Source organism: Portunus trituberculatus, chromosome 46 (genome assembly GCF_017591435.1).
Source record: "Portunus trituberculatus isolate SZX2019 chromosome 46, ASM1759143v1, whole genome shotgun sequence".
In the NCBI taxonomy this organism is placed as follows: Eukaryota; Metazoa; Arthropoda; class Malacostraca; order Decapoda; family Portunidae; genus Portunus; species Portunus trituberculatus.
Window position 1 is genome coordinate 4,867,956 of NC_059300.1, and position 24,260 is coordinate 4,892,215.

Genomic DNA, 24,260 nt, shown 5'->3' on the forward strand with positions numbered 1-24,260 from the left:
TACTAGAGGCGGTGGTGGTACCACGGTGAATGCTGCAGGTGACAGGGAGGAGGAGCGGAAACAGCAGGGTAACGAACCCCTCTGTTGTTCGCTAGTTGCGGCGCCGCCCTCTCCCTTACAATCAAGCTTTGGCTCTCGCGTCACGCTCGCTCTCTCACGCATGACGTCACCAGATGGCACGCGTCACCGCCCCTCGCACAACGCTGGGAACACCACTACCACCACTACCTCACCCCACACTGCATAGGTCCGCGGTACTCAAGATAAAATGTTCCCTAGTGAAGAAAAAGAAAATGATCATGCGGTATTGAGTTACACGTTCCTCGTACTGCATTGCTGATCTGTGAGTCACCCAGGTGGTCTCCGAGCCATTATACATATGAAACAACAAAATTAATGTAAATATATACAAGAATATGCTATTGACCTTCATTACAACCCACTTGGCAACACACACACACGCGAGACCCTTGTTTACGAATGATGCCAACCTCTAAGGTTAAAATATTCCTGAAAGTTGTGCAATATTGAGCAAAGGAAAGACGTGCAGTGGACAAGAGGAGGTGATGGTGGTGGTGAAGGAGGAGGAGGATGAGGAATGGTGTCACCTGATCAGCCGTGGTTGCCGTGTGGTGGGCTGGGCAGCTAGCTTGTTCGTCACCAGATCTCGCTCGTCAGGCCTGCCTTTTTCACTTTTTTGCTCCTTTCTATATATATGCTGCTGCTCCTCGTCTTTTTCAACCCGTGTTTCTATTTTATCCGTTTTCCTTTTTATTTCCATCACTTGTGTCTGGTAGTGGTTGCCCTTGGTCTTGTTCTGGTATTGTCATTCTTTCTTTCCCTCCCTGCCTCCCTCTCTCCATCCCTCCAATTTTGTTCTAATTTTACATCACCACAAAACTCTGATACATTTACAATTTATCTACACTCCTGACACAAAATATATGCTCTAATTTCACCACATGGCACAAACTGGTAATTGTAGTAAAAAGTGGACTTGTTTAACCTTTTTCCAGAGTATGTCATAGAGATGTCACAGTGTACAGGCCACAAGGCTTCTCAGGTAGATGGTTCATTAGGAATGTGGTGGTTCAGTCTCGTGTTCCATTTAAGTACCCTTACGAAACCCTTACGAAATAGCGTATTGGTTTTCTTTTTATTTTTTCTTTTCTTTTCTTTATTTGTTTTTTCATTGACATTGCGTAACTGGAGGCCCCATAATCCTTGTCATCTTGGGAAGGAGTAAGAGCTGAACTGTACATAGCTTTAACCTCTTTGGTGTTCTTTTTGCTTTTATTTATTTATTCATTCATTCATTCATTTATTTATTTATTTATTTATTTATTTATTTATTATACTAATACTACTATTTTCTTTCTTTGCAGGTGGCCATCAAAATTATAGACAAAACACAACTAAATCCTGGGTCATTACAAAAAGTAAGTGGGAATAATGTACACTGTACTTGCTTTTAAACTGTAGATATTCAAGTTCCTCTTGTAAGAGCATAATGACCACAATTGAAGTTATTTTGAGTAATGTTTCACATTAGCCAGTACTCACCTTTTTTTTTTTTTTCTCAAATTCTGTAAGTGGAGGTTGTAATAAAACAGTTGTAGGTAGTGGTTGCAATGTTGCCATGAGTATGTACACAGAATAAATGTTTGCTGCATTATAAACCATCAATCTCATTTTGTGTGTGGAGACTGGAGAACTATTACTCATCTGTTTTTAAGGATGATGATGCAATATAGGTTGCTAAGGTGGGGATCATAATTATCATCATCAGTTTTAAATAAGCCAGGTTTCTTTCTACATGGATCAGCCTTAGCACCTGATGGCAGCTTGCCAGGCTGCATTATTTTGTACAACCAGTTTGACAGGTTCTCTAGTTTCTAGGTATATCCTCTGGACTTCATTCCATGACTTCTTTTGTTAACCTTCAATTCTGCTTTAAGCCTGAATAAATCAAACATTACTGATTCAACCATTCTTCTCCCTTTTTTCACATATAAACTGTGATCTATTATTATTACTGCAGTGATGCACCCAATCCCTTAGCCACCTCATCTCTTTTTAGAATATGTATATATGTATATTTCCTGACATCATCTTTAACCTGCCAAGCTATGTTGTTATACCAAAACATTATGACAAGTGATCCGAGGATCTATAAAGCCCAGTAATAGTTATCAGGTGCATGTCAGACAGATCCTCCCAGGTGTAGCATTGAAGAGCAATTATAGATCCAGATTTCTGTAGATTTGTGTCTTTTTAATGATGAATTTCTGAAAAGAAGTGCTGTATTTGTATTTCATTTTGACACCATCCACTCTCATCATCAAAGAATCGTCAAAAATCCCTTCATGAATAATTGTCTTTTCAACAGCTTTTCCGAGAGGTGCGAATCATGAAAATCCTTGACCATCCAAACATCGTCAAACTCTTCCAAGTAAGTTTTATGTTTTGTAATTGTCTTTTGGCTAGGGCTCCTTTATACAGTTACTGTATTTAGTGTGGTACAATACTTAAATTAAATCAGTTTAGAAAATGTTAATCAATATAATGATTGATTTATTGTGAGAGAAAGAAACTAGACATAGGTAAGTTGCAAGCAAAGTACATACAGCAAAGACTTTCACAGTGTTGTAACTCATATAAGAGATTAGAGATTTGTAGTGATGTCTGATAATAATGATAATTTTTTTTCTTTTCCTCAGGTAATAGAAACAGAAAAGACATTGTACCTGGTAATGGAGTATGCTAGTGGAGGGGAGGTTTTTGACTATTTGGTCTTCCATGGTAGAATGAAGGAGAAGGAGGCCAGGGCAAAGTTCAGACAGGTAAGCGTCTTGTAAGGTTTCTTGTTGTTGATTATATGATCTTTCTTTAACTGCTTTCTGATGTCATGGTCTACAAGTTTTATATGAATTTAACCAATGTTTTTTTAATAGCTTGTTGAAATTAATCATTATCTAATAAAGTGTTGTAATTAATATAGAGATTGCTATTTGTTTATTTGAACAAAATACATGAAATTTAATACTTAATGTAACTCAGATTCAGAAAAATTCATGGGTCAAAAATGCCAGAAAATTAAATTACTCCTGTTATTTATTTATTTATTTATTTATTTATTTATTTATATGTTTAAATTTTGGATAAGGTTGAATTAGAGCAGGTATCTTTCATTTGTAGTAAACTCTTCATAAGTTTGAGTGATGATAACGTTTGACTTTCAGATTGTCTCTGCTGTACAGTACTGTCATCAAAAGAAGATTATTCACAGAGATTTAAAAGCAGAAAATTTACTCTTAGATTCTGAAATGGTCATCAAAATAGCAGATTTTGGTTTTAGTAACGAGTTTACACCTGGGAACAAATTGGACACATTCTGTGGTAGCCCCCCTTATGCAGCACCTGAGCTATTTCAAGGTTGGTTCATCTACTACATGAAGGGAAAAAATTGACATGAGAAATCATGATTTGAATTGATATGTTATGAAAAATAAAAACTTCATTACATAGTTGTGTATGAAATTTTTAATTGCAGAACTGGTTTATACTAAAATAAGTCTTTTTTGCAGGCAAGAAGTATGATGGCCCAGAGGTAGATGTGTGGTCATTGGGTGTGATACTCTACACACTTGTGTCTGGCTCACTACCCTTCGATGGGTCTAACTTAAAAGAATTAAGAGAACGGGTACTAAGAGGGAAGTATCGTATACCTTTCTACATGTCAACTGACTGTGAAAACCTGCTCAAGAAGTTCCTGGTGCTCAACCCAGCACGGCGGGCATCACTAGAGGTGAGGCAGCCTAATGCGGGATGCAACATTTTGTCCTAGAATTATTATTATTTTTATATGTGTTTTTACATATGGAACAGAGGAAATTATCATCGTTATTTGGTGTAATCTTTGTTTATAGTTAATATAGTTTGCTTTGAAAAAGAAAATGCAAAACAGTGTATGCCTAATCTTTTGTGCAATTCTTATATTCCTTCATGGATTAAACTGTTTCCATACTATTTATTGAAGATTTTTTTGATAGATGGTGTATGAATTTATAACTATTTGTAATGGTTTCTTACTTTCAGACAATAATGAAAGACAGATGGATGAACATTGGTTACGAGGATGATGAACTAAAGCCGTATGTGGAACCTGTTATGGACTATGATGATGTAAAAAGAATTGAAATCCTGAGTGAAATGGGTTACCTAAGGACAGAGATTGAGGAGAGTTTGAAAGGTCAGAAGTATGATGATGTGTATGCCACCTACCTGCTGCTGGGACGGAGATCTTCAGATGTGGGTATCACCTTTTCTTGTTTACTTTATTCTTAAAAGATAGGGCAACTAATAGAAGAGAGTAGCATCTGTAATGTAAGTAGAAGTCTGTGTAATTATAGTGGATTTTCTTTCTCAGTATCACATTTTGATTAGTATGGGAACTCTTATTATCAGACTCTATAGAAGATAAAAGTTTTCTATTAATTATTTTGATTTTGACAAATTTCACTTACTTCAGTTGTTTATTTAATCATTGTATTATTATTAAGTTGTTTATATATTTTTTTAGATTGATATGATGCTAATGGTCCATTTGTAACTAATTTAGGCCATTAATCTTTTACATGGTTACTTTACTGTTTTGTAAAATTTGAATTTTATGACTGATAAGCTTTTATTTGTTGGATAGTATGTGAGTTACTTAGAAATGACAAAGGAGAAAGTTAACCTTAAAAAAGAAAGGAATAATGAAAGCTGTTGTTCAGCTTGAAAGTTTAAGATCAGGAATGTTACATGATTCTCTTTCTAGAAATAACATGGGAATGAATTAACCATAACAGCAGGAGAAATAATGGTGGGTTCTATTTCAGCTTGAGAGTGATGGCTCCAGGTCAGGAAGCTCCCTTTCACTGCGCAACACGAGTCTAACACCCCGAGGTCAGGAGTCCAGTGGAGCCGCCCAATCCCCTTCTCACTCGCACCGAGGAGTTCACCGTTCGGTCTCGGCCACCAACTCTAAGCCTTCCTCTCGTAGAGCATCCTCTGGTGGGGAGACCATTCGTGAGTTGAAACACGGGCATCGCAGTGGCTCACACCCTCCCCTTCCTCCACCCACCACTAATTTTATTTTGGTTTTAATTGCACCACCTCGTGGTCCTCTGTCTTTGAGTTTATTTTAGTTGTTGATTTATCCTAACCTATTTTCTTTTCTGACTTTTTAAAACACATTGGTGATTCCCCTCGGCTATCCACTGATTTGCACCAGCTTTGCAGTGGCATTAGTTAACACAATGAACAATTTTGTTAACCAATTAATTTTGTCTGTCTGTCTACTGATTGACTAATTTACATGTTTGTTTATTTGATTTTACTTTAACTTGCCCATATCTAACTCCAGCATTTACCTAAAGTTTTGAAGTTGCACGTATTACTTACATGTGATAATTTTCATCACCACCATCATACACACCTAATGCAGAGAATAATTAACCAATTTTAGTATGAAGCATTAAGTATTGATGTTTCTTATCAATGTCACTTTAATACTTTAAGTTGCATAAGCTTATCAGGATGAGGTATTAAGTTGGGATTCCTTCAGTAATTTTACATACTCATAAATATCAATTACCAGTAATTAACTAATGATAAGCTTTTACATGTTATTATCCTCATAGAATCTTTAACACATATTAGTTATATTTACTGAAATTTGTTTCAGTTAATGTGGGTTTATTTATTCTCCTTAAAATGAATCTGCTTATTCACACTCAATGTTTCATGTTTATTTCACCACTTCAGCCTTCCATGTCTTCATACATTCCTAACATCACTTCATTCATTCCCTATTCATATAGATTTAATCTTTACAATATCTTACCTCCTAAGCACTCGGTTTGTCTTAGATAGATTAAGAAGTGTTTAAGAACAGGAAATGCAAACCGAAAACCAAAGTAAGGGCAAAGGAAATCAATCTGGCCTTCTGAAGTGTTTATATTCAAGTTTTACAAGAATTGCTGCTGTCTTTCCAAGAGTTAGTCTTAGTTCTTCTGAGCAAGTCAGTGGAGATTAAAGATTGTCAACTTGAACATTTAAATTTTGCCTTAACAATGGTAATACTGATGTGGTCTTCACATGGGCCTGTTGTGACTCACTTCTCCCATGTTCTTTCAGATAGGGCTTGAATATTCATGATTTTTTATGTATTGTATAATGGAGTATTTCTAGTATCATGCATTCTAGATACAAAATTAGTGTGTGTAGTTCAATCTTAGTTATGTTCTTAGTTAATTTGAATACATGGCCATTTGTTGTTTGGTGGGATCTTAAGTGACTTGTATTCGCACAAACATCAGTGTAACATGTCTGAAGTGCATTATTGAGAATTGCACAGCAAGAAGAATAATTGCACTAGAATGGTAGTAGGTTTTCTCCCCATTGAAAGCAACCTCTCCCTCCCATCAAGTGAGGAAGTACAATTTCCAAAAAGTAAGTAGTGTTATTTACATTTGAACCCTTCAAGCCATCTCCGTCCTGTCAGTTGTGTATGACACCTTGCAATATAATGGTTTACTGAGATCAGGAAAGAATGCAAATGTTCTAACTTTCCACCTGAAATGCAGCATCGAGGTTGTAAAGCTGTTGAGGGCCAGCTCGTAACCTTGCTTGCTATCATCCCTGCTTTCTTCATTTTGTTCAAACCAAACAACATAAAAGCAATTTATATTAAGGCTGCCAGCATAACATGCAAGAATATGATTTATTGCTTCTGTTGGGTCTTGACTTTTTTTTTTCGCAACAATAATGGTGGAACAGTGCATCTTTCATTACAACTTCATCAAAAAAATATGAATGCTTTAATTTTATGAGACATTAATCTTAATGAAACTTTCAATTGGATGGATATCAATGAAAGTTGGTAAGAAATGCACTGTTAATAAAAGTGTTTTGTTTACTTTTAGTTCATGATATGCTTGGTTATGGAATATCACTCAAAATGTTGCTGCCTGCTTGTCTGAAATGCTATCACCAGAGCCCCAGATGTCCGCTGTTTTTAACTATACAATATCAGATGTTAAAGTATAATTTTCTTTCTAAGAGAAGATATACGCATGGTTTTATATAATGATCTTCAACTTTGTGTATAAGCAAGAGCTGCTACAGTTACATAGATCTTATTTCAATAGTCAGTTCAGTTACCAGCAGCCATGAGATACAGAATTTTATTTATGATTTATAACTTAACAGGTGGTGGAGGAACAACTCCTGTGTCAACTAATGCACAGAACCATGCAGGAACCAACAACTTCCGGCGGCAGAACACTGTTGATTCTGCAACCATCAGGGAGAACACTGCCAGGCTGGCACAAGGAGGGGTTCCTACTACCTCTAGTTCCCGCTCAGCGGCACTCAAGAACCAAAACATCACTGCCCTAGATCCTTCAGGGGCACCCAGCAAGACTGGAGGTAAGTGATGGTTCAGGAAAAATTAATAATTGCTCCTGCAAAGAGAGAACATTATTGTAATGAAGGAGATCATGTGCTATTATAGGTAGAGTGAAAAAGTGCCCTTTTTTGTAAAACTAGAGGTACATAAATGACATGGAATGACAGAAAGTTTGATTTATGCTGTGTATGTGGATGTGAAATTTGAACTGAAATTATTGTGAGTGTGTATGGGCCTTGTATTGAGAGGGATGAATAAAAAATGGAAACTTGGAACAATGTTAATGCATTGCTGGAATATCTGAATGCTCACTTGGGGAGTGTAAAAATTGAAGGTTTAGTCAGTAGTGTCCCCAAAGAAAAAAAATAAGAATGAGAGTTGTATATTGGCTGTGAATGAATGAGGAAGCTTCGTTATCTACAGAGTAATCATGGGTTATACAGTGTGTCCACAAATGTAATAAATACATGCAGCTTCCTTGTTCTAGACATCATCTGATAGCACCAGTTCATCTAGCCACATATACTGATGCATTCTCTTTTATCCTTATTGTCAGAGACTTTTCTTCTTTACTCTGTTGACTTCTCTCTTATCCATCTTTGTGTTCCCTGAGTCTTTCATCCCACTCATCTGATCCATTGGTCCTCCATCTCTACATTTCCAGATTATTGCAACACTTCCTGTTCTTCTCAGTCAGACTCTCCTAACTCTAGTTTTCTGTACTTTCTCATTCATCACTTACTTTATATGTGGAATTCCTTACACATTCTTAAGGCACTTTATCTGTATTTACATTCAATTTCTGGTTCTTTCCTGTTCCTGCAGTGCCTACTAAGGGAAATAGGATCAGAGGCTGAAAACTAAGTATTTTGTTGAAACTAAACAGGCATACTATGTCTTGTAGAGTGTGAGGGTGAATGAAATGTAAGTATGTATGTTCTATGTTTTGAGTGGTTGGTCCTTTCCAGTTTTTATTGGTTGTCTTCATTGTGACCTTTAAACAAGGTATAAAGAGAGAAATATATGGGTAAAGTGTGAATAGTTATACTTTAACATCTGATATTATGTGTAATTGAAAACAGTATGTGAAATACCAACAAAAGTATTTCAGACAAGCAAATCTTGAGTAATGTATTCCATAACCATACACATGAGCAGCAACAATATTAACAGCATATTTCTTCAAGCCCTCATCGAATGTCCGACCAGTTTCTTTCAATCCCTTTCTGCTAAATGGAATTTCTCATACTTGTCATGTTTTGTGTGAGGATGAATGTCCTCAAAAATTATGCAAAGCCTTCCATTTTTCTAAGGTTCTCATAACAGGAAATAGGTATTTAAATGTGAACTTCTAAGAGCACATTTAGCTGTAAAATAGACCTGAAGCACCCCAAGGCATTATAGATTTATGCTAGTGCAGTATTGTATGCCCCTGTATTGGGAGTTTTTTTTTTTTTTTTTTCCCCACTGCTCTTCCATTACAATTCTCTCTCTCTCTCTCTCTCTCTCTCTCTCTCTCTCTCTCTCTCTCTCTCTCTCTCTCTCTCTCTCTCTCTCTCTCTCTCTCTCTCTCTCTCTCTCTCTCTCTCTCAGATGCCACTATTATGGATACTGAATGTGTTTTGGAACAAGGTATGCTAATGTTGGTGTCTTTATAAGCTTTATGCAAGAAAATTAGTCTCTCCATGTACATATTATACCAGGCTGACATCTCCTAAAGGAATGTAACCGAGACACATATTAAACAACCATGGTGACACCACACATCCCTGTCTCACTCCCATTTTTATAGCAGAACACTCACTGAGCTCTCCCTCAACCATTGCACATGCTTATATCTTCCCACAAGGTGTCTTGATTTCCTTCAGCAATTGTTCTGCCAACTATGAATTTTCAGTCCTCCTTCTTTGCTCTGGCACTTGCTTTTCACCAGCATTTACACTCATTCTCAACTTTATTGCTCTTTCTGTTGTCTCCTCATATACTAGACATTCAGAAAGACTTTTGTACACCTTTAAATTCTTCATGACACTTTTTTTTTTTTTCACATATTTCTCTCTCTCTCTCTCTCTCTCTCTCTCTCTCTCTCTCTCTCTCTCTCTCTCTCTCTCTCTCTCTCTCTCTCTCTCTCTCTCTCTCTCTCTCTCTCTCTCTCTCTCTCTCTCGTTTTTATCTTTGGACCTTTACCCAGAGTAGCTTATTCTTACTGAACTTCTTACTCAGCTTGAAATATTTGTCCACTTTCATCCATGATGAGGATAATTTTTTTCCTCATCTAGGATTTGTACCTGCTCATCTTTTTCTTTATTTTTTTCTTTATTTCTTTATTTTTTTTTTTATACATTCCTTCGTTACATTTTATTGTATACTTTTTTCTCTCTCTCTCTCTCTCTCTCTCTCTCTCTCTCTCTCTCTCTCTCTCTCTCTCTCTCTCTCTCTCTCTCTCTCTCTCTCTCTCTCTCTCTCTCTCTCTCTCTCTCTAGCTTCCTTTGCCTTGTATATCCACAGTGCACTTCCCTTCCCCTTCCCTTAAGTACTTGACATTCAATCATGATAATAGTGCTAGACATAGAGCACATCACCACTCCTGTGGATCAACATCACTAGTCTTGGAATCACTTCTAGTTAGAACTTTCACAATAATCATCCCTTATAACTAGGGAAACCAGCCATTATTTCAATAGAGTTTTCCCCACTCCATGTATTATAACATAATTGAAATTATTTTTACGGTTTTATTTTTAGGTTGATTTATGTCTTTATAACATGAGGTGATAGTAGGGTTCATTGAGGACCATTTTCAGCAGGAGCAGGTGCAGCGACAAGCCCTGGTGTTGGCAAGTCTCGCACTGCACAGAAGAGCAACACCATAACCACCAGAATGAGTGGTTCCGGCAGACGCTCAACAATCACCTACGATCCAAGTAAAGCATCGTCAACGGAAAAGACGAATATTACGAATGTTCCGGATTCTGCCAGGTATATATATTCGAAATTCAAATCCAAATTTTTTTATTTTTTTTTGTGGTGTGTCCCATTAAGTACATTTAAACTTCTACATTGGCCTTTTCACTAACACAACGATATTGTTCTAATAGTACATCTAAAATGATACTACAGAAATTTCCATGTATCCATATTGAAAAAAAAAAAATAATAGAAAAAATTATCTTTCAACATTATACATGATAATATTTATATGGGACTCACTAGAATATATCCATTTGAATGTTACTTTGTCCTGGTCTTTAGTGGGGATACTTGAGATCCTCAGCACCATTGCCTACGACATGAGAAATGACCAGCTTGAGACTGTACCTGTCTTGCTATGCCAGCCTGCTGTCAGTTGTGAAATTCTTTCTGTGGTGTCTAGGGAACAACAAGGAGTAAAGAGCTTTTGTGAAGAATATCACACTCACCAGCTTCTCACTGATTGCCTTTGCTTTTGGAACCCTTTACCTTGCAGCAAGTGTTGCATGTTATTTCAAGATATGTAATTACTCCTTGATTGATATATTCATGTCTCCTTACAGAAGTGATTTTCATCATTCATATTTAGTATGTAAGCCAGAAGTACTGTGGCTAATTGAAAATAGGCTTACTATTTAAAGTTTTTATGAATTCAACATTTCATGGCATTTCAAAAATTCCATTTGACATGTTGACTAATTTTTTGTAGAATTTAGTTTTGTACTTATGACTATATTTTGCTTGGTACTTATGAATAGTATGACATCTGACAGTATTATAATTTTTCTTATCATATATGAAATTCAGAAATTTTCACAGGTGACAGCATTGAACAAATTTTTGATGAAATTTTTGCCTTTCATTATAGATAGTCCTCACTTTTGACCAGGTTTTAGACTCACTGAAAAAATTGCATTATTCAACTATTTGATTGGCACCTCACTTTCTTATCACAAATTTTTATATGTATCAATGCATTTAGATATACACTTTATCTGAATGACATTGTAATACCACAGCTTTTAGATGCCACAATTTCTTGACCATCTACTCTTTTATTTAATTTATATTTTCTTAGATATTCTCTGGAGGAGTCTCTGATAAGACTCACAAAAATATCATTTACATCTACATATAGTCCATAAGGTAAATCTCAATTGGTGAAGAAAAATTTCAATAATTCCTTATGCCTTTAGGGGCTCACAGGGAGAGAGTAACGTGTGTAATGAAGCCATAGTCCACACGGTTCAGGAGTGAGTACAATTTATGCCCCCCCCCCAATCCACCTGCCCCCTGCCCCTTGATGCAGGCTCTCCATCTTTAGGACAACCTCAGTAACTGCCTTTGTATAAATGTGTGATCTGAACATTATACAAATGAGCTCACTCTTGAGAAGCTTGATTATGTTGGCTGTGTTGCTGGCAGCCATCGATCACTACCAAGGGTGTATCATTGAGGTTAAGCTAAAAATGTTATCCTGCATCCATTTTGAGGTTGGCTAACACTTTTCTTGAAGTCATTTTCCTTTAGTGTGCCTCAGGAAAATGGTTATGACAAATCAGAAGCAGAACCCATAATACTATTAATATTGGCTGGTTACACACATTCAAAACTGTGACCCAACAAGGTAGTGGAGGATATTTTGAAACCAATGACCATGTTTATTATGTGAATGTTAATAGTTAATCCCTGACAATTGCTTTGTGCAAAACTGCCCCCAATGGGATTCACAATCTTGCCAAAGATCTTTACACAAGAAAAGTGAGTATGCACTTGTCAGTAATTTTCTGCCATAAACTGATGAATGTACAGACTCGCTCGCCTCCACTACTAGATCTTGTTGCCCAGAACTTGCTACAGTGTGAACTCAAAAATAGTGGCACTTGTACACTTACACGGACTCGTCACATAAGGGCTTTGGGTGCTTGGAGCATTGTGCCTTTTTAGGGAAGTAACAAGTAAGAAATAGTGAATGAGGCTAAGCTATCATAAAATCAAGAAGTAATGTTTAAGTATGATTCTATTCATGGAGTTTTAAGTATAAGTGGGAATTTACTATTTGATAGTGATTAGATTTAAGAGAGGTCCGTGAAGGCGTATTTGTCCCTGTAGGTGCATGATGCCTCAGATGCTCAGCACTGGTCAGAGGGACTAGTACTGAGCAGTGCCTTCCCTAACTCCCAAGTTTATGCTGAACATTGGTTTTTAGTGTACTAGAGTGTGATAAATAACAATTTTTTTTTGTGTTTTTTTCTCTTCGTATCACTGCAATTCACAAAATTGCTTATGAAAGTAGACTTGCTACTGTGCTGGAGCTTTCAGTACTCCTGCTCTAGATATATTCCAAATGGATTCAGGCATAGCAGGAGGCCCAATAGCTCTGCAGTAGATGGTGAAGTTTGTTATTTACCAACAACAGAGAGATCTGACCCCTATGTGTTGTCTGTCTGTCTGTCAGTGTCCACATTCCTGTTAGGCGCTCGTTCTTTCCCGCGAGACTCGCCTGCAAAACTCTGAGTGGTTTTATCCGAGGGTGAGTAAGCGCTTGTGTCATCCCAGGATACAGTGTGAAGATGGCACCATTCAGTTTATGATCTTTAGGACTGTGCTCCTATATGATTGTTGTTCTCTTTATAATATATTGTTGATAGAATTGCATTATATAATGCCCAAGAAAATTTATGTAAACCAAAATTGAATGGTGCAGTATAATTCTTTAATTTGTATTATTTAACTGGCTGCCTTTCCTTCCCTGCTGATTCACACCCAGTTGTTGATTTGATCAGACTACCCTCTAAGAAGTGTATGTCTTGATTGTTGAATGGCTATAGTTCTATTTGACCTCCCTTTTCCAGTCTGCCTTTGTGTAAACCAAAGCTCGTGTAATGTCACTGTGTCATTCATGCACTAATTGTACTGTGTACAGAAGTTAATAATAATGCCTTATACATAATCCTTGCCAACACTTAGCGCCACCCACCCTCAGATAAACATGAATTCAGCTTTTGGTTTGCCATAAACTTGACCAATTCTGATATGTGACAATGAATGTTCGATGTGTAATTAGTAATTTTCAATGGATGCTGCAAACCAGAGCTCTGAATTATAAGACAGAACATCTATATATATACTGCACACAGAACTACAAATGTACGACTACCTTGAGACATGATTACCACTAGTTATGACCTAGGACATTTGACAGTACATAGGCTGTCATAACTCCTGTGTTGGTATACCTGAAGTGAGTACTATATAAAAAAAAGTGGCTTATGTGGCAGATAACTAATGCTGCTGCTATTTCTGCTGCTACTGCTATTGCAAGTGCTGCTTGTAGTGCTATTGCTACCCATAACAAACATCAAGCCCTTATCCAATGCATCTATTCCCTCCGTTGACTCTCTGGGTCTGTGGTCTCCTGGATTTTGATGGTTTTCCGTGCATGACTTACTCAGTCACAGGCACCTTCTTCTAGTTGAGCCTTTGTTTATATATCTAAAAAGCCTTCTTGGGAACATTTACTGCTATGTCCATAGCTGATTTCTCAGGGACATGAGTGATATAGCTGTTTAAGGCAGCTATCTTTGTTCATCCCTGATGGCAATTATATTAATAAGGATGGTGACAGTCAGTGGCTTCTCATTGGTATGTGGCTCAGAAGGGGGTGAGTGACAGCCTGCGTGTGTGTCCATGTGTGTGTGGCCTGTCATAACTCTGGTTGTCTTGTGACTACAGTGGTGTGGCTGCAGTACCACTCCTCCCTGGGGCCCCTCCCTCATGTGTGGTGGGGGCCCCGGTGGACAGCCTGTCCCATGGCCACCCCTCGACAGCCACTAACTCTCGACCTGCAAAAGGTCATTTCAAGTCAGCGTCCATTTCTGCGGGCACGGGTGCTGGTCCAGGTCGAGTGGATCTCTCGCCCCTAGACCACCCCCTAGATCCTTTACGGTCAAGGTAGTATGTCTCTGTGTGGGTGCACACAAATTGTTGCTTTTTGCTTGCACCTTCACCTGTGTCTTCTGCTCCTGCACCATTCCAGTGTCGTTTCCCTCCAGAACGTATTCATGAGAGTTGCATGGCAGCTTGTATATAGCAGGCATAGCATAAGCCACATACATACACCATTACACATTCTGGTCAGTTCGAGTCTACCAAGATCTGGTATCTGTAAAGGGTGGTGTGACGAGCCTAACAATAAATTTTGCATGACCTTTGTAGTTCTGTTGCCTTCAATTGTTGCAAAGACCATTAGTGAATGCCTTTATAGCATGCACTGTTGTCGCTAGTCTTGTAAATACCTTTACTAATTGACATTAAAAGACTATTGAGAAATTATTCCTTACAGTTTTTTAAGAAAAAAAAAATTGTGCTGATAATGATTTTTTGCAAATTGCATTCCATACTTTGTCTATTGTTGAGGCTCTAAACATCCCTAATACTATAGAAATATCAGGTGTTAGTCTGAGCAGCTCAACAGATGTGAACATGTGTGTGCAGCATATTGCTTAAACAGAAACATTTGTTATGTTTCAGCTCATCGAACAAAACTCCTGTATCACCTGTCTCAACCAATCGCAATCCCTTCCCTCGAAACCACCAAAGTCGATCAACGTTCCATAGTGGACAAAACCGACGAAATAACAACACGTACGGAGGAGTTGGAGCGCCTCTAACTACTCAAGATACAAGTGTACTATCATCTGCCAGTAGAACCAGTTTCTTCTCCAAATTATCTTCTAAATTCTCAAAACGGTAAGATGCATTATTAATATGTAACCAAGTAATCGTGTTTCCATGTCTTCAGAATTTGAGGATGTGCTAATTAGAGGCTTCACTAAGTAAAATCCATTTATAGAAAAGGGAAGAATGAAGGAAAAGAGGATAGAAGAAAAACTACACTCTGCATGTCTTAGAAGGCTCAGGGATGATAACTTTACCATTGAAGCTAGGAAGGTTTTATTTACAGTGCTCTTTAATAAAACCCAGCTCTAACCTCACACTTGACCTAGTCCTCAGGTCAGGCATAGAACTTTCTATCAAGGCATTCAAGACTGTGTCCATACAAACATTCACACCTGAGTGGTTGTGCATGATATGGATGAATAGAGAATTGTGAATGCATAAACAGTGTTATAACTTAGAATGGCTTCAGAGAAGATTCTACAAATGGGTTGCTCAGCTGATTAGACTGGATATGAGGAAATGAATGCAACTGTTGCATTGCAATAGACAGAGGTATTCCAATATGCTATGCAATTTGATGATGGACATTATGCTTCATTAGGACTAATTCTCTTCCCACTTATGAGTAAAAGTCTTGAGGCTAAGGTGTGAGGGAAGTGTTATCAGTGTGATTGTAAGTGTATTTATTTTGCCATGATTAAATCCTCTTCAACAGCATACTATATGAATAGTTATGTATATTGTCATTTTCCTTAGAATAGATATCACACACACACACACACACACACACACCCGGTAGCTCAGTGGTTAGAGCGCTGGCTTCACAAGCCGGAAGACCGGGGTTCGATTCCTCGGCCGGGTGGAGATATTTGGGTGTGTCTCCTTTCACGTGGAGCCCCTGTTCACCTAGCAGTGAGTAGGTACGGGATGTAAATTGAGGAGTTGTGACCTTGTTGTCCCGGTGTGTGGTGTGTGCCTGGTCTCAGGCTTATCTGAAGATCGGAAATAATGTGCTCTGAGCTCGTTCCGTAGGGTAACGTCTGGCTGTCTCATCAGAGACTGCAGCAGATCAAACAGTGAACACACACACACACAGGCTTGTGGTGTGTGTGATCTGTCTTACCCGAAGGGTAATGGCTGGTGGTTGGGGGTCTGCTTGTGACCAGGCCTTGGTGGTGGTGGCAGTAAATACAGAGAGAGAGAGAGAGAGGAGGGGGCATGGGGGAGAGTTTGATTTATTTTTCTAGAAATTTTTACACCGCGTAGTTTAGTGGTTAGCACGCTCGACTCACAATCGAGAGGGCCGGGTTCGAATCCCGGCACGGCGAGGCAAATGGGCAAGCCTCTTAATGTGTAGCCCCTGTTCACCTAGCAGTAAATAGGTACGGGATGTAACTTGAGGGGTTGCGGCCTCGCTTTCCCGGTGTGTGGAGTGTGTTGTGGTCTCAGTCCTACCCGAAGATCAGTCTATGAGCTCTGAGCTCACTCGGTAATGGGGAAGACTGGCCCAGACCAGGAGGCAACCAAGGTGAATTACACACACACACACACACACACACACACACACACACACACACACACACACACACAGAGCCTTGTGCCTCAGCGGTGAAAGGGACAAGTCTGTGTTGGCTGCCATGACTGGCTCCACTAGGGGGTTGGTCATCTTTGGGATTTTTTCACTGGCTAGCAGGGCAGTTAATGTCTCCCCTGACCAGGAGGATCAGGCTTGTGGTGTGTGTGATCAGTCTTACCCGAAGGGTTATGACTGGTGGTTGGGGGTCTACATGTGACCAGGCCTTGGTGGTGGTGGCAGTAAATACAGAGAGAGAGAGAGAGAGAGAGAGGGGCATGGGGGAGAGTTTAATTTATTTGCTTTACAGATATTAGATTCCATCCCTTGGTCCTATTTTGTCTTTCTTAATCTAGCATGAAATACAGGAAGTTCATGGAGTTTGTATAGGTTATAGAAAATATAGATTTATACAGAGCCACATTTGTTATAAGGGTTAGAAGACTATTCTAGAGTCATGTATGAGCAGTTATTAAAAATAGATTAGTGAAGCCTCCAATTATGTATTCATTGATTTCTTCATTATGTAAGTTCTTGTATAAATAGTCAACTACTTTATATGAGAAAGTGTTGTAAAAGTTGACTAGTTTGATTTTAATCTACTCTATGCTGTAGTTAATATAATTGCTTCTCAATAATATTAGTACACACACACACACACACACACACACACACACACACACACACACACACACACACACACACACACACACACACACACACACACACACACAGTTGGAACAGTTTGAGTGAGGAAGTGGTATCAGCAAAGAGTGTACATAGTTTTAAAGAAAAATTGGATAAGTGTAGATATGGAGACGGGACCACACGAGCATAAAGCCCAGGCCCTGTAAAACTACAACTAGGTAAATACAACTAGGTAAATACACACACACACACACACACACACACACACACACACACACACACACACACACACACACACACACACACACGTCTAGTACTGAAAAAGATAAATGTTTATGTAGAAAAAAGGTAAAATAAGAATTCATTTTAACGTTATTTGTCCTAGGTGAATATTTAGTCCAGTAATATACTAAAAGAAATAGCATCTGTTTTACTCTTACTTCAATTGCTTCAAAAGTTATAGTTGAAAAAAAAAAAAAAAAATGAAATTACAGGAGGATGCACTCATTTTTTCATTTACTTGAAAGTTGCCCTAAAGAAAGATACAAAACTAGAAATATGTCTTTACACACACACACACACACACACACACACACACACACACACACACACACACACACACACACACACACACACACACACACATCGAATAGCCTTAAATATTGTAGAGGATGCCTGGAATAAACGTATTGCATGTGTGTGAGGCTGTTTGTTTTAGTCATTGAAAATTTTGCTTCTTTTGCCTCAGCCACAGTCATACAAATACAGAGATTTAGTTTCAAAGTTAAGAGTGGAAGAATTGATAAAAATGTCTAATTACTTTATTTGTTCCATTACACTTAATCTTCAATTTGGTTTTCAAATACAAAATAAAAACTGTTGTAGCTTGATATCAATGTGTTAGCAATGTGGAATTGGGTCTTCCATTATCAAAAACAATGGTCCTTTCATTATCTTTAAACAATCCAAAGCCTTGCTTAGTAATGGAGTTTAGTTTTGTTTTAGATTTTCTTTATTAAAATAACTTTTATTGCAATGGATATTTTTATCTTTAGAATGTTTCTGCATGTTTGTTTGATTTTTTGCTTTGTTTCAAATTTCAGCCCCCTGGAAACACCAACTAGGCAAGCTGCTAGGTAGGTGTTGTATAGCACTAGTAAAAGCATTGTGGAGACTTGGCTCATTGTCACTTGTTGGGGAGAAATATTCACTTTTACAAATACTGTCATATCCATCAATGTGATCTTTGAATAAAAGAAAAAACTTTTTCCAGTGCAGTTTTTGAAAATTTGTTGATCATTACTACTTAAATGAGGGTTAAGCTCAGAGACCTTGGAAGTATTGTGACTTTAGTGTCAAAAATTATAAACTTCTTAAAAATTTAACAAACTCACTCTTAATGTAAAAAAAACATTGATACTTTTCAATATCTTGCCTTACCTGTTTACCACCTTTCATGGTGTGCCTTAGATTTGTACACCAGTCTGCTCTTAACTAGTTAAGGTCCATTCATACTTATAAGATAACAAGAAAAATATGTATAATTCCCCAATGATCTTTGATGATCATGTGATGGACTTGTTATTGTCATCTGTACTCCTCTGGACAGAGCTTAGTTTTATGGGTAAGGCCTTAACATTTCACATAACACATTCCATCCTGCTGTTGGAGGAGAGAGCTAGTAACAACTCAGGGATCATTGAAAAACCATATCTCTTGAATGGAGTTAAACTTCAGTCTGCCAAGTTATAGACAAATACATCATCACTGAACTAGCAAGCAGTGTGCATGTGCATGCATGCATGTGTGTGCTTGTGTGTACAAAAGTATACATATGCATACACATAAAAGTACATGTATGTATATACACGCATATTTGTCTACCTGTGTGTGTGTGTGTGTGTGTGTGTGTGTGTGTGTGTGTGTGTGTGTGTGTGTGTGTGTGTGTGTGTGTGTGTGTGTGTGTGTGTGTATATATATATATATATATATATATATATATATATATATATATATATATATATATATATATATATATATATATATATATATATATATATATATATATATATATATATATATATATATATATATATATATATATATATATATATATATATATATATATATATATATATTGAATAATAGTCTGTTAATCAGACAAGCAGGGGACCAGGAGTGTGTTGTATTATTGGTTTCTTGGGATTATCAGAATGTACCCCTGAAATCGCCACCACTCCAGGACCTCCTATATAACTTCGGACAATTTTTGGTTTCACACCTCCAATAATTTTCTCATGTTGCTTATGTTTCTTTAATGAGACCAGTATTGAACTCATTGACGTTCTACATAATTTCTGTCATTAATAGATAGCTTTCAAGTTAAGACTTTTTAACCCATGCCTACCTCTCATCAACCAATGATTGTACGGGACTTGTGGCTTGTTTTTCGTGAGGAAGCACTAAATCAAGTAACATGCATTACAAAAGAGGTCAGAAATCAGCTAATTTCATGTCATTCAAACAACAAGTTTATTTGTAGAAATTCATCACTGTTATGGAGTATGAAAAGGTATGAAAGTGTTGTTAGGAGCATCTGTTTCCACCACTTGCTGCTAGAGTGCATTTAGTGCCTGTTTTAAGTTTGTTTAGAAACATAATTTTGACTAAATTAATGTTTTGACTCCACTTAAAAAAAAAAAAAATGACTACTGAGAAATTTGAATTATCAGTGTTTGGATTAACAGATTTTCACTGTGTGTTTGTGTGTGTGTGTGTGTGTGTGTGTGTGTGTGTGTGTGTGTGTGTGTGTGTGTGTGTGTGTGTGTGTGTGTGTATATATATATATATATATATATATATATATATATATATATATATATATATATATATATATATATATATATATATATATATATATATATATATATATATATATATAGAGAGAGAGAGAGAGAGAGAGAGAGAGAGCAGCTGACTTTCTTGGGTAATAGTAAATGGTTTTGGTACATTCCTAAACCTTTTATACTCTTGGTTTGATGTTGTTTTGTCTCATAACAAGCACTGGGTAATTCAATGCACTAGCGCATAAAATGAAAATAAGATTGTTTCCACAAGCAATACATTAGGCTTTGTCCCCTTGCCCTGACCAATAACATCTCATCTACCTACATGGTGGCTTGGTGGTGTGAACACCACAATTTTGCCTGGCAACTTTCTAACAGGGACCAGTAGATGGGGAAATTCAAGCACCATGTTTTTTCAGCCATTAACATGATTAACTTACCTCATCTCATGTTCCTCACTGCCATCCAGAGTGCTCACCATCCACCTTGCTGCTATTGCATTTGTTGTCTGTTTAGGTTATTTTTGTTAGTATGCGTCTGCTCTCTCTCTCTCTCTCTCTCTCTCTCTCTCTCTCTCTCTCTCTCTCTCTCTCTCTCTCTCTCTCTCTCTCTCTCTCTCTCTCTCTCTCTCTCTCTCTCTCTCTCTCTCTCTCTCTCTCTCTCTCTCTCTCTCTCTGACCAACCTTATCATGCTTCAGGTCATGTATCATCTTACTCTGAAGCTTCTGTGTAGAGAAGGACCCATATCTAGAAATGATGAGTCTAGTTTATTTTAGCTAAACTCATACATGTGCTTCTAGGAAGGAAGTTTATATATATATATATATATATATATATATATATATATATATATATATATATATATATATATATATATATATATATATGTAACTTCTATAGGACCATATCATGTGTAAATAGATAGTGGTAAACATGTGAGGTAAAATGAAAATGTCACAAAATGCATTGTTGAATTAGAATGAGCAAGAGGTATATAAAGGTATTGGATTGAGTAAGAATGCTTTTTTTCATCATGTTCATTGCTGTTGGCTTTAAATTTAAGCCCAAACACACAATTAATTACCTAAGAATGTTGTTCACACTCACTTTGTGTGTTTTGAATTCAGTGTTTCAAGAAGGATCTTGAGCTGGAGTCATTTGTGTAACATACCTGTTATGGTCCTGCTCTTGAATGTGGCCTGTCTGGGGCTCATAGGACCACAGGAACACATAATTGCCTGTTATGTCATATTAGCATATTCTAAATATTGACAAGAAGAGACCTTAAAAGGAAAAAGTGCTTGGATAGACCTCAGTTTATTCTTCAGAATGAGCATGTTCCTCTAGTCAGAATAATTTTCAGTTGATTTCTCTTTCCAAGTTCATCATAATGATAAAGCTTTGTACTGTCATAAAAATAAAGTTTCATATTAATTTGATGTGTAATGTAAATAACTGAACATAATAGTACCATGATGGATGAATTTTTTTCTTTTCACTTTTTTTTTTATCTTTACATGCAGCTTCACAAGGTAAAAGCTCACCAAAGTATAGATAGCACTGCTTTGTTATGATACCTCAGCTACATTACTAAGTTGCAGTATTGGCAGTTTCTCAGTACTATCTTAGATTAGTTTAATTTTCTAGTTATCAGGAATTTAATGTGAAATTGACTCTATGCTACTTTCCATGTCTGTTAAAGGGTATGGATCTTAGTTTTATAGGTGCTATTATAATTTCTGCAATTCTTGTTTTTTTTTATTATTATTTTTGCTGTTATGTTTTACTAGTGTTCTTTATTTGATCAGTTTTTTATGCATATGCTGAGATTGACAGGAATGGGATGAGGTAGGTGTGAAGGATTTTGATGTAGATTTACAGAAAACTATGGGTACCAAGAAAATACAAGAAAAGGATCTCGGTAATTGTTACTCTAAGATAGGCATGTACTATCTTCTTGTTTTGGTTGTTGCCTGTAAACAAGGGATGTGAGAACCAGAGCTTGGAAACAAGATGCAAACACGATAAGGGATTTATTTCAGCTCTTATAAATATTAGAGAAAATCTGTAGAATTTGTGAGGATGTATGACAGAAGAAAACTTTTTTTAAATGTTAATGTGGCAAAGAGTGATGTGATGATATGCAATGAGGATAGAGTTCTACTGGATGCTGATATAATTCTGATTGGTGAAGGACTGCACCAGGCTGCTATTTTTTTTATACATAGCTAGATGTTGGTATGGGGGCAGAAGTGAGCCACAGGATGAGAGGAGGATCAGAGATTTCGGAGTACTGAAGAGAGCTTTGAATAAAACATATCTATGGAAATGTTCAAGTTGATTGTTATATTAATTATGCATGAAATTGTGGAAAATAATGAAAATGTGATATAGTAGCTTGTGTGAATGTTTGAAAGGAGATTATGTCAGATATTACCTAGCAAATATTATTAAGTTATGCTCATAATAGGTATTTATTAGATTTTCATATTGTGACAATATATATATATATATATATATATATATATATATATATATATATATATATATATATATATATATATATATATATATATATATATATATATATATATATATATATATATATATATATATATATATATATATATATATATATATATATATATATATATATATATATATATATATATATATATATATATATATATATATATATATATATATATATATATATATATATATATATATATATATATATATATATATATATATATATATATATATATATATATATATATATATATATATATATATATATATATATATATATATATATATATATATATATATATATATATATATATATTTTTTTTTTTTTTTTTTTAATGCTATCTTAAACATTTTGTGAGAAATTGATATCAATTTCTACTAATTTTTAATTAACTTGTTTCTCTCTCTCTCTCTCTCTCTCTCTCTCTCTCTCTCTCTCTCTCTCTCTCTCTCTCTCTCTCTCTCTCTCTCTCTCTCTCTCTCTCTCTCTCTCTCTCTCTCTCTTGTCATCTCTCCTTCTTTCATTCTCAATGACCAAACTATCTCTGTGTTCCATCAAGTCTACCACTGTAAAACTCATGGACATAACAGATAGTTTTATCTACTCATGAAGCATTACTATTTTCACCATCCATTTTTTTCAATTCACTAGTACCTCTCAAATTACTTTCACTACTGCATTCATAGACTATCAACTCAACTTCCTGTGTTCATATCTCACTAGTTAATGCATATGTTAGTTATAATTAATATGCGATCTTCAAAATGATTTGGAGTGTTCATTTTCTCATCATATGGCCTTATGATCCCACCTTTTTAATAAAGATAAAGCAGCAGAACTGAGCCTCATGCAGTGCAATCAGTGATGATTAGTCCTGTCCCCAGTATAAGTAAAGATGTGAGGCAGGGCTTGTGTCTGTGCTTGTGTTGTCCCAATCTTTGGTGTGATGCACTGAAACAGTCTGTACCAGAAAGTGAAAGCAGTAAACATCCAAGGCATTAAATAGACTTTAGTGATTATTAATAAGGTGAGATATAAAGAATCATAATATTATTGTCATAACCACATATCATTCATCAAATTTCATCCATGCCTTAGTTCAATGAGAAATTACAATGACTGCCTACTTTTCCAGCCCATCTGTGAATAATGATGAACAAGTCAAGCCTCGGTCATTGCGCTTCACGTGGAGCATGAAAACAACCTCTTCACGTGACCCCAATGACATCATGGCCGAGATTCGCAAGGTAGACCACCCCCAGCACCATGAATAGCGACGAAAAGTAATCCACCCGCTGCATGTCCTGCTTAACACACTGTCTTCATGCTAGCAGCTATCTCCCTCGGTGCCCCTTGCTGCCCCCCTCCCCACAATACCCACACAATGTTGATCCTCCCCCGCAGTAATGAAAGACATCCCACATACCACACACACCCCACATAACACCATTCTCATAGGTCTTCACCACTTAACTTCTTATTCTTGGTCTCATTGGTTTCCCCTCCCAGTGCTCCAGTGAAGAGTTAATTTCCTGAAGTCATATAGAACAG

The 24,260-nt window shown here is 36.7% G+C and overlaps 1 protein-coding gene across 23 annotated transcripts in view; it reads left to right on the top strand.

Moving 5' to 3' along the window:
* The window catches only part of LOC123520258 (serine/threonine-protein kinase MARK2-like), a 126,017-nt gene that overhangs the window by 97,200 nt on the left and 4,557 nt on the right, over positions 1–24,260 (top strand). For 10 of the 23 annotated variants that reach the window (XM_045282374.1, XM_045282377.1, XM_045282381.1 and 7 more), the window contains 14 exons: positions 1,386–1,439; positions 2,390–2,452; positions 2,721–2,843; positions 3,243–3,435; positions 3,588–3,808; positions 4,099–4,311; positions 4,884–5,073; positions 7,258–7,476; positions 10,261–10,435; positions 14,162–14,380; positions 14,960–15,178; positions 18,434–18,466; positions 21,700–21,708; positions 23,845–23,956. In XM_045282374.1, coding sequence (XP_045138309.1) covers positions 1,386–1,439; positions 2,390–2,452; positions 2,721–2,843; positions 3,243–3,435; positions 3,588–3,808; positions 4,099–4,311; positions 4,884–5,073; positions 7,258–7,476; positions 10,261–10,435; positions 14,162–14,380; positions 14,960–15,178; positions 18,434–18,466; positions 21,700–21,708; positions 23,845–23,956 — 2,043 coding nt within the window. Of the gene's footprint in view, positions 1–1,385; positions 1,440–2,389; positions 2,453–2,720; positions 2,844–3,242; positions 3,436–3,587; positions 3,809–4,098; positions 4,312–4,883; positions 5,074–7,257; positions 7,477–10,260; positions 10,436–11,622; positions 11,680–12,884; positions 12,960–14,161; positions 14,381–14,959; positions 15,179–18,433; positions 18,467–21,699; positions 21,709–23,844; positions 23,993–24,260 lie in introns of all 23 variants that reach the window. The other 13 variants (XM_045282371.1, XM_045282387.1, XM_045282375.1 and 10 more) reach the window with 13 other exon arrangements.